This window comes from Pseudoliparis swirei, chromosome 15 (genome assembly GCF_029220125.1).
Source record: "Pseudoliparis swirei isolate HS2019 ecotype Mariana Trench chromosome 15, NWPU_hadal_v1, whole genome shotgun sequence".
Classification (NCBI taxonomy): Eukaryota; Metazoa; Chordata; class Actinopteri; order Perciformes; family Liparidae; genus Pseudoliparis; species Pseudoliparis swirei.
In genome coordinates, this window is record NC_079402.1 from 18,173,253 (window position 1) to 18,183,626 (window position 10,374).

At 39.9% G+C, this 10,374-nt stretch overlaps 2 protein-coding genes across 4 annotated transcripts; both read right to left on the bottom strand.

Annotated features, from left to right (window-relative positions):
* Window positions 1-39: 39 nt before the first annotated feature.
* Window positions 40-4,742, bottom strand: LOC130205038 (kynurenine--oxoglutarate transaminase 1-like). 2 transcript variants are annotated; one of them, XM_056432135.1, is made up of 12 exons: window positions 4,352-4,742; window positions 4,206-4,264; window positions 3,567-3,714; window positions 3,297-3,446; window positions 2,915-3,001; window positions 2,660-2,785; window positions 2,451-2,571; window positions 2,299-2,375; window positions 2,125-2,214; window positions 1,183-1,369; window positions 727-806; window positions 40-605 (listed from the first exon to the last, which is right to left on the bottom strand). In XM_056432135.1, the coding sequence occupies exons 2-12, from the start codon at window positions 4,256-4,258 to the stop codon at window positions 420-422; spliced, it is 1,305 nt and encodes a 434-aa protein (XP_056288110.1). In that variant the 5' UTR covers window positions 4,259-4,264; window positions 4,352-4,742; the 3' UTR covers window positions 40-419. The 2 variants fall into 2 exon arrangements, with proteins under 2 accessions (XP_056288110.1, XP_056288111.1); XM_056432136.1 differs by lacking the exon at window positions 4,352-4,742 and having other exon boundaries at window positions 40-416; window positions 519-605; window positions 4,206-4,258.
* Window positions 4,743-5,298: 556 nt separating this feature from the next.
* On the bottom strand, window positions 5,299-10,374 carry LOC130205040 (kynurenine--oxoglutarate transaminase 1-like). Of its 2 annotated transcripts, none has more exons than XM_056432138.1 (13): window positions 10,317-10,374; window positions 9,657-9,715; window positions 8,791-8,938; window positions 8,549-8,698; window positions 8,042-8,128; window positions 7,813-7,938; window positions 7,604-7,724; window positions 7,454-7,530; window positions 7,283-7,372; window positions 6,565-6,751; window positions 6,368-6,444; window positions 5,634-5,720; window positions 5,299-5,539 (listed from the first exon to the last, which is right to left on the bottom strand). In XM_056432138.1, exons 2-13 carry the CDS (start codon window positions 9,707-9,709, stop codon window positions 5,480-5,482), a joined length of 1,263 nt encoding a protein of 420 aa, XP_056288113.1. In that variant the 5' UTR covers window positions 9,710-9,715; window positions 10,317-10,374; the 3' UTR covers window positions 5,299-5,479. The 2 variants fall into 2 exon arrangements, with proteins under 2 accessions (XP_056288113.1, XP_056288112.1); XM_056432137.1 differs by lacking the exon at window positions 10,317-10,374 and adding an exon at window positions 9,901-9,978.

A 10,374-nucleotide genomic window follows, 5' to 3' on the forward strand; every position in this document is an offset into this window, starting at 1 on the left:
AACCTTGAATAATGATTTTCACTTTCAGGCTTGATTTGTTATCGAGTGGGATTTATTTATTGCTGAAAATTGTTTTTGCCCACAAGGAATTCGGCATTTATTGTCTCTTTAAATGTTCTTTAGGTTGTTTAATAAAATTACGTTTTTTTGTGTAAAGGGGCCTGGTTTCAAAGGCTTCTGCTCTTCATAACACAAGAAGTCACATATCCCTTTATGCCAATAAGGCTCGGGGACAGAGTAAAGTGTTTTTATTTAATGAAAGCTTTATTAAACCTTTAAAATACTTGGATACAAGACAACTGCTTGAAAAATAATAGTTATGGCACAGATGGACAATTGATATATGACAGTGTGCTTTATTGTCTTTGACTAAATGTTCTCAAGATGTCCTCAGCTGCATTCAGAGTGGAGTCCTCCTTTTAGACAAAAAGAAGTGAATTTGAGTGACTGAAGGACGTAATGACAGAGACGACAATGAAAATAGGAGAATACTTGATTGAAATTAAGATTTTGTTGACCTTGATGAAGCAGAATCTGATATATTTGTCAAAGTCCTTTCTGTGCTCTGGGCTGTAGAAAGCAGAGACAGGAATTGTTGCTAAACCCTGCAGAAATAACATATGAAGAAGTTCATAAATGCATTTAAATATATTAGACACAAGAAAGTGTGTGCTTTACATTTTAAATGATATAAAATACAGTTTTTATTACATTTGAATAGTTTACCTTTTCTTTAATTAGCCATTTAACAAATCTGAAGTCATGTGGTTCATCATCAGGGATCATGGAGTCACTGAAGTCCACCGCTGTCCAAAAAGAAAGTTATAATAGTCATATACACTCGACATACATCAATACAAGTGTTTTTATTTATTCAGCCACCATATCCCGACCAGTTATGTGTGGTGCAAAAAGCCCTGGTGTGTCAGACAATTGTCTGCAGCTATGCAAAAAATATATCACATTATTTTAACATCGATTTTATTGTAATGTTGCCTTTCATTAGTTTAAAATGTATCGAGCAGGCAACTTTAGTGACACAAACTGAACTTCTGAATACAAACAATGACAAATACTATCAATTCAGAAGTGGTTTTTTTTTTACATCTTCCGGTCTTTAACCTGTAGAAAAATTCTATATTTTAAATTGATGCTTCAACATTTGATCTGTATAATACTCACTGACAGACGAGATGTCAACGATCATGAAGTAGCCTCCCTCCGGCATGGCGGGCTGCAGCCCCGCGCTCCCCAGGCAGGAGGCCAGTCTCTCTCTCTTCTGGTGCAACATGGCAGGCAGCTGCTGGAAGTAGCTCTCCGGAGTCCCAAACAGCTCGTACTCTCTCTCAAACCCACGCGCTACTGCCTCCTGTGGAGGAAATTATGAGATGCAGAAACAGATGTGACAATTATAGATAGATATTATTATAATATATTATGATATATGATTTTAAAAAATGTCTAGACAATTAATATACAGTAAACTGTCTTGCAACAAAACAATATCATGTTTCCATGCATGCTGTATAAAATATTCAAACACTGATTGTAATATAAATCAATATGACATTGGCTGATATGATCTTATTCAATATATATATATTAATACATATTAATACATATATATATATATATATGTGTGTGTGTATTGGTGTGTGTGTGTGTGTGTGTGTTGGCCAATAAGTAACAAGACATTTCAGCACACAGTTGCCAAACATGATGGGAGGTAATTTAATGGGTAATTTGCCGAATAGCAGTGCAATCAAATGAAATAGAAATGCTATTGACGATTTGTGCTAAATTTATATTTTAATACATTATATTTGATATCTTGGCAAATTTGGGATCTTGACGAGAAGTTTGAAGAAACGTTATTTGATGAAGGCTGTTTGCCTGTATAACATCTGCTGCTAACTATGGACCATGTATACGCCATACTTTAAGGACACTTTTTTACTTCTTAGAAGAAAAGCTGAAAAGACTTCAAACATACCGATCTTGCATCTATGATAATAAAAAAAACAGCAGGGAGATAATTTGATTCCAAGAATCAAGACTGAAGACTGAAGATTCTCCGCACTAAGGAAATCATATTATTCATAATTATCCAGGAATTGTGTTTACCTGAGCAGCGGTTGCACAATCAAACACAGACATCTGGTGCTTTGCTTTCAGACGTTTGATGATTAGCTCGGAGCTGATCGCCCAGCCAACCTGAAAAAAACAACAACAACAAATCCCTCACAGCATCACAACAAGTTACAGGGGAAGCAACTCATGCGACTCACACTGCACTACCTTCCAGCCGGTGGAGCTGAAGGTCTTCCCTGCACTGCCGATGGTGACGGTCCGCTCCCACATGCCAGGAAGGCTGGCTGTCAACACGTTGGCATCATGAATCACACGCAGCTCCACACTCTGTGTACGTTCTGCTCAACTCTGGATCTCACCGATCTTCACGTGCTTGTTCCCATCATAGGTCAGCCACTCGTACACCTCGTCGCTGATGCACAGCACGTCGTGTTTGATGCACAGATCAGCGATCACCTGGAGCTCCTCGGTCTTGTAAACCTGTGACGGACATGCGCGTGTGACAGGCGTCGACGTTCACGTTGTATTCGGCCGGCTTTACGATCAGACGCCGTGTTAGAGGGCTCACCTTGCCCAGGGGGTTGTTGGGAGTGTTGATGACGATGGCTTTTGTGCGTGGAGTGAACTTACTGGCCAGCTCCTCAGCAGAAAGAACCCAGTCTCCACTGGACAGGACGGCACTTCCCCCGACTTTCTTTAATTTAACAAAAGAAAATAACGGTTGCCATATTAACCCTTTTTTTTAAAGGACAAAGACAAAAAGGTGACATTAAAACAAAAAGATGCTCTGTGATTAATTTAGTAAAAAGTGTTCGCCACTCACCGGCCTCAGAGGTACATACACTGGCTTTCCTCCGGCCATCTTCACCATCGGCTGGTAGCAGTCAAAGAACGGCTCAACAATTATGACCTGAAACACAAGATCATCTCATTATAATCATTTAACTCGTGCTAAATAGGAAGAGTTCAAGTATATATGTTAGACATGTGAAAAGTATGTTATCTCTCTGTGGGGCAGAAGAGAGATAAACACACAAAAATTGCAAAATTGCAGGAATTTCCAGTTTCTTACCATAATGACGCCATGGCATCGAGCCACAGAGACAAAGCAGAACAGGCTATCTGACGGTGTTTTTATACGTACATGATTTGATTAAGTTTGGTAAAAAAAATACTACATGACTTTGACTTGTTGATTGTCATACCTCATCCCCTTCATCAACCAGAGCTTGAAATGCACAGAAGAGAGCCTGATAAGCTCCGACTGTGACCAGCACGCCTTCTAAAGGATCGATCTCATGTCCCACTATCCTCCCGAAGAATTTAGCCAGGATGTGTACGAGAGGAGGATGGCCCTGAGGAAAGAAAGGATACGTAAAAAGAGACACTGGATACAGGGATGAAGTGTTCTCTTCGTGCTCCTCTGACGTTCACAGCCAGGTTAACGTTTCCCCAGGTGTGTGTTCCTCACTTACAAAAGGCCGGGTGTACTGGTGCATTTGGTGTCCTCCACTCACAGCTTTACAAAAAGCCTCCCGGGCAAATTTGGGAGGGGAGAAGTCTGGGAACCCCTGTCCGAGATTCACTGCTTTGTAGTCGGCTGCCAGTTGTGTGAATTCAAGCCTGTTGGTGTAAAACTGCTAAAATGACATTGTCACACACATCTGTAAAGATGAACACTATCAGAAAATGGAAAACATAAACAACTGTTTTACAACAATTTCAGCGGTAACGCTTTCTGTCATTCCATTTTATCTAAATGACTGATACAAATCATACATATATAAATATATACTTTGAATGTGGGCTAATGCAACCAGTTCTCGTACGTGGGAGCAAGAATCTGAGTTTGTATTCTTTTTAGTCTCTATTTGTGTTGTTTTGTGTCTCTTATAAATATGAAACATGCCCAAATATCAATTACACAATAGAAAAAATCTAATCTCAATTTGGGGAACCAATATCCGAAAATGTTATCCAAACACAGCAACACCGAGCGTGTTCCTCTGTGTTGTTTCTGGACGATTGGAACAGTTTGTTCTCAGGTTTAGTGACCTCTATAAAACTCTCACAGCTCAGAGGTCAAAATTTCCACCTGGGTCATAAACACCTACCACACATTTTTGTCCACACGGTTTGTATCGAGTTCATGAAGTCGCCCCGCCATGATTATCTGAAAAAATATAAAATCAAAGCACGGATCAAGTTTACCGAAAGACGCAATTAAACAAATACCCCTCAGTGCTGCTGCTGTCCGCACCTGCTGATGGGTTCCAATTCCCCGACCTTTGTACGACAGTAGTCGTTTTTCATCAATAACTCCTTACTGAGCAAAATGCAGAGTCCTGACATCGTAAAAAAAACACACACAATGTGCAATAGAAAGTTATAATGAAGCAATAGAAGATATTTGTATTTGTTTGGGGGATTTCCTTCAACGTCTCTACCTTTAATCCAACAGAAGATTGAATTTAACTTTAATTTCTCTTTTATAACTCCAATAATTAACACCGTCGACATCCGTGAGTCACGTACGCCGAGCTCAGCTCTGCTGCCAACTCACATTATGTTCAAGAACACATTGTGTTTGAATTAAAAGGAGACACATCGAGTCAAGCATCTTGCCAATAACTCATATTTACAGCTGGCTCCGTTTAGTCTGATGAAATCCATTTATTGTGATGAAAATCACAATAAATGGATTGTGATGGAATATGCCTACTATGAACTATTCATACACTCTGTCATATTCATTGAATGTATTTTAACTCTAAATCTGTCCTTCTGTACACATTACATCTATTGCATCTGTCCATCCTGGAGAGGGATCCTCCTCTGTTCTCTCCTGAAGGTTTCTTCCCTTTTTTTCCCCCTGAAGGGTTATTTGGGAGTTTTTCCTGATCCGATGTGAGGTTTTGGGGCAGGGATGTCTATGTGTACAGATTGTAAAGCACTCCGAGACAAATTTGTAACTTGTGAAATTGGGCTATACAAATAAACTGAATTGAATTGAATTGAAAACATGAAGACAGTTGCTGCAAAGCGTTCAAGTCTCTGGACATGTATTAAATTAGGTGATAATCAGGTTGATGTTGTTGTTGTTTCTGTTTCATACGGTTTATTTACACAACTAAAAACTGTAATATACACTTAACAAGATATGAGCCTCTGAAGAGAAACACTAAAACAGAGCAGATTCATTCAAAGTGTTATTACAAATTTCAACTTTTATTATCGTACTAGAAAAATCTAAACTATTTGTCGTTAAAACCTAAGTAGTGATGCACAAGTGTATTATTATATGGAGAACGGCGTCTTGAGGAACCCAGCTGGAGGAACCAGAGACGGTTTAAAGAGCCGGATGGAGTGTGGACGTACGGGTCACGCTTCACTGCGTCTCACTCCACTTCCTCAAGATGTCCTGCGCTGCGTTCAGGGTGGCGTCCTCCTGTCAGACGACGAGAGGGAGCGGGAGTCAAAGAGCGAGCCGGCGGGCGGCGGAGAGCGAGAATTCATTTGGGTTTAAATCTCGTTGAAGTTACCTTGATGAAACAGAAGCGAATGTATTTGTCAAACTCCCGTCGGTGCTCTGGGCTGTAGAACGCAGAGACGGGGATGGTTGCTAGACCCTGTGGGAAAAGAAATGATGTTGTTTAAAAAAAAAGTCAGACGATTTTTTTCGATCATGCGCCATAAAAGTATATTGCACAAATCAGTTTATTTCCAATCACTTTGAATTCCTGTAAAAAAAGTCAAACGACTGCAACGCTTGTGCTACCGCTTTAACCCTCCTGTTACCTTTACATTTACTCACATATTTTACTCTCGGGGTCAATTTGACCCCAGCAATTAAAACCTCCAGAAGATTATTAGAATTAATATTGTTTTCCAAGTTTAAGTGTGAGGTACTTTATGTTTGTTTGTTGACTACCTAAATAGCCCTTTAAATATATAAAAAAGTTGATATTTCTTATATGTTTGACACAGTGAAAAACAGCCTGGGGTCAAATTGACCCCAAAGAACACCGACGATAAATATTGAATGGGGTCAAATTGACCCTAAAGGTAACAGAAGAGTTAAGGCTACTGGTATTAGTGCTGGTATCATACTCTAGCTTGAATGATAGTGAACTCAATACCTTTCGGTTCAGGACGTTTCTTAGATTAATTAATAAATCGATTAATTACCCAAAAGGTAACAGGAGGGTTAAGAGGATTGCATGACTTCATTCTAAATAAAATCAAGTCGTGTATTAAATGAAATATTCATATTTACCTTCTCCTTCGTGAGCCACTTGACAAATCTGAAGTCGTTGGGCTCATCCTCAGAGCTCTGGTCGTTCAAGTCCACCTCTGTCAAAAACAAACACCAATTACAACATCAATAAAAGAATAAACTGGGAAAAACACTTCTTATAAAAAGGTTGTTTTATTCGAAGCCGAGATGGATTCGGGTGTTTGTTCTACACTCACTGACAGACGAGATGTCAGCGATCATGAAGTAGCCTCCCTCCGGCATGACGGGCTGCAGCCCCACGCTCCCCAGGCAGGAGGCCAGTCTCTCTCTCTTCTGGTGCAACATGGCAGGCAGCTGCTGGAAGTAGCTCTCCGGAGTCCCAAACAGCTCGTACTCTCTCTCAAACCCACGCGCTACTGCCTCCTGTGGAGGGGAAACAGCAAAATGGGAAATAAGATACGTTTCAGAGGATTATGTTGAAACGGCAAACGCCACGAAGATTTGATGAAGTGGAAGATAAAAAAAGTCTCCTGAACTCTTCCAGTCCTTTAATTGAACTGTTCATCATATTAAGTCTTCTGATTAATCTTTTAAACCCTTTTTTCTTCCTTAAAGTGTCGGTTAGGAAATGAAAATGTTTTAAGATCATCTTTTGGCAGCTTGAGTATTGAGGCTAAAATTTTCAATAAAAGTTGCAGGACTATGGCCAAAATTGCACAGCACTGCTAAAAATTACAAGAAGATTAACAACATGTCTGACAGTATTTGGGGCCATTCTGAGAGAAATAAAAAGAAAAAAGAAAACGTGTTTTTTATAATTTTTAAAAAATGGTTTATATAATAAGGGACAGTGCACATTGATAAAAACATTGCAGTAAATGGTTTTATTTATTTATTCATTTGAGGTTTTATTTCTACAAATTAATCTAAAGTGCTCCGGTTTGATGCACTTACCTGAGCGGCTGTGGGACAGTGGTAAACACAGTTCTGATGGATGATGTTCATGTGTTTAATGGTCTGCTTGGAGCCGATGACCCAGCCGACCTGATGAGAAAGAAAGACGATCACAATAATGTGTAGAGGAGAAGAAAAAAAAACACGACTTAAATCCCGTTTGTGCGTCACCTTCCAGCCGGTGGCGCTGAAGGTCTTCCCTGCACTGCCGATGGTGACGGTCCGCTCCCACATGCCAGGAAGGCTGGCTGTCAACACGTTGGCATCATGAATCACACGCAGCTCCACACTGTGTACGTTCTGCTCAACTCTGGATCTCACCGATCTTCACGTGCTTGTTCCCATCATAGGTCAGCCACTCGTACACCTCGTCGCTGATGCACAGCACGTCGTGTTTGATGCACAGATCAGCGATCACCTGGAGCTCCTCGGTCTTGTAAACCTGTGACGGACATGCGCGTGTGACAGGCGTCGACGTTCACGTTGTATTCGGCCGGCTTTACGATCAGACGCCGTGGTCGAGGGCTCACCTTGCCCAGGGGGTTGTTGGGAGTGTTGATGACGATGGCTTTTGTGCGTGGAGTGAACTTACTGGCCAGCTCCTCAGCAGAAAGAACCCAGTCTCCACTGGACAGGACGGCACTTCCCCCGACTTTCTTTAATTTAACAAAAGAAAATAACGGTTGCCATATATAGCTTCTTTTTTTTTTTTTAAAGACCAAGGCAAAAAGGTGATTTTTTTTTGTGTTCGCCACTCACCGGCCTCAGAGGTACATACACTGGCTTTCCTCCGGCCATCTTCACCATCGGCTGGTAGCAGTCAAAGAACGGCTCAACAATTATGACCTGAGACACAAAGGTGAATTCTTTTTTTAAAGGCCACACAATTGGAAAACCACAATGTGTAGTATTTTTTATTGTTTACATATTCTATCTATTACTGCGCTGAAGTTAAAGCTACCACAAGGAACTTGTATTCTGAGACTGAGCTGAAGGAGTTTCTGGTGAACCTGCATGATGATCAGATTTCGCTCAAAGTCCTAACTGACAACAAGAATTAAGAATAACTACAAAGAAATAGCTAATCTTCTCAGTAATGGCATGCATTTTTCTTATCTCGTACCATTTTCTAACCTGTGTTTAGCACCATGAGTTTTATCACAGCGTAAAAACATGTGTACTACGTGTACACTTTTGAAGTGTTTTTTTGCTGATTATTGCTGCACTGTGCAACATCATGACTTTGACTTGGGTTGATTGTCATACCTCATCCCCTTCATCAATCAGTGCTTGAAATGCACAGAAGAGAGCCTGATAAGCTCCGACTGTGACCAGCACGCCTTCTAAAGGATCGATCTCATGTCCCACTATCCTCCCGAAGAATTTAGCCAGGATGTGTACGAGAGGAGGATGGCCCTGAGGAAAGAAAGAATACCAGGTGACTCTCAGGGTTTGTTCTGAAGCTTAAGAATACTTTCGGATGTTTTCCCAGGTGTATTCCCACTTACAAAAGCTCTGGTATACTGGTGCATCTGGTATCCTCCACTCACAGCTTTACAAAAAGCATCTTGGACAAATTTGGGAGGGGAGAAGTCTGGGAACCCCTGTCCGAGATTCACTGCTTTGTAGTCGGCTGCCAGTTGTGTGCATTCAACCCTGTTGGAGAAAAACAGATAAGATCAACCAGTTATACGACTACACATCGTATCCTGAGATAGTCGTTGCCCTTTGAGCTACCGCTACCTCTGCAACCATTTCATCAAATAGGAATACTTAACTATTTCTGACAGACAAGTGAGTAAAACAATGTATATATAATCATTTCAAATGCTTTAGAATAACTCATTTAAAATCTAATTGTGTGCAATGAGTAAGTAAATCATGGGTCCACCAAAATTACAAAAAAAGGATAATACAAATGATCATGAACATTTATCTTGACTTTATATACATTTCTTACTTCCATCTCTGATTTCTGCAATGGCAGAAACACTCTTTTTTAACTGTTGAACAATATGTGATATAAAATATACGATTCTGATGCAAAGCATAACAATTACAAAAATTCTTTTGAATTTCAGATTAATAATTGCGTTAAATTTGCCAAATAATTGAAATTTTGGAAGTAAAAAAAAAATGTATAATGTATGTTGATGTATAACTTTTTATTACTCAGAACTAATGTCTTGTTTTCCAATGTCTCTTGTCTGAAGTGGCATTTAAGGATTTCGGAAAATTAAAAAACTATATTAAAAGGACTGTCCCACTATCAGACACTTAGAATCTGAGCAGATATTTGCAGCATTAAAAGCGAAACTAGAACCTGCATTCCTACATGTACGTATCGCCTCTCGAGTCAAATAGTATTACTTACCAAATATTTTTACAGGCACTGGCTGTTCTGCGCGCTTCAAGCTGTCGCGACATAATTATCTGAAATAAAAGCACATTTGTAAACACGTGTCGCGGTGTGTGTCAATGTACTGCAGCTCTAGCTGTCAGTAACGTTTCTGTAAATACTGCCGATTATTCCCTTCGTCCATAAAATATCTGATGCACTAGAAGTGTTTCCAAATGTGTTGTTTCTCTTGGTGGATATATATTTGGAAGTAAAGTACCTTACAGTCCAGCCAAACTTCTCGTATTTAAAAATCACTTCCCCTTCAAGCGGCTCTTTATATTTTAATTTCTACTTCCGGCATGGGCGGAGCCAGAGATAAACCGGCAGTTACCCGGATGTAACTCCAGTCCTATGATCGCTGTATCAAGAGCGCTGGATACAGAGCCAGAGGCAGAGGCCGCAACAAATACCATGAGCAGTGTCATAACATATTAATCTATCATAACATATTAATGATGACGACAAAATAGAGAGAATAGAGAGAGAGAAAACATACATTTACATACATCTTTAATCTACATTTGTTGTATTAATTTAGAAATTAAGAAATGGAATACAATTTAAAGAGTATAAACATGAAACATGCCCATGTATCAATGACACAACAACTCTAATGTGCTGGCATCTGCTTACATATTGTTCAACTCAGGTGGGCTGTCAATTCACATTGTAAATTATATTCAAGCTCCCA

Coding starts and splice junctions, on each gene's coding strand:
- LOC130205038 (XM_056432135.1), bottom strand. CDS start 4,258: ATGGCGGGGCGACTTCATGAACTCGATACAAACCGTGTGGACAAAAAT. Junction 3,447..3,566: donor ACCAGTACACCCGGCCTTTT/GTAAGTGAGGAA, acceptor TTCTTTCCTCAG/GGCCATCCTCCTCTCGTACA. Junction 2,215..2,298: donor TCAGCTCCACCGGCTGGAAG/GTAGTGCAGTGT, acceptor TGTTTTTTTCAG/GTTGGCTGGGCGATCAGCTC.
- LOC130205040 (XM_056432138.1), bottom strand. CDS start 9,709: ATGTCGCGACAGCTTGAAGCGCGCAGAACAGCCAGTGCCTGTAAAAAT. Junction 7,939..8,041: donor TGTATGTACCTCTGAGGCCG/GTGAGTGGCGAA, acceptor GTTAAATTAAAG/AAAGTCGGGGGAAGTGCCGT. Junction 6,445..6,564: donor CGCTGACATCTCGTCTGTCA/GTGAGTGTAGAA, acceptor TGTTTTTGACAG/AGGTGGACTTGAACGACCAG.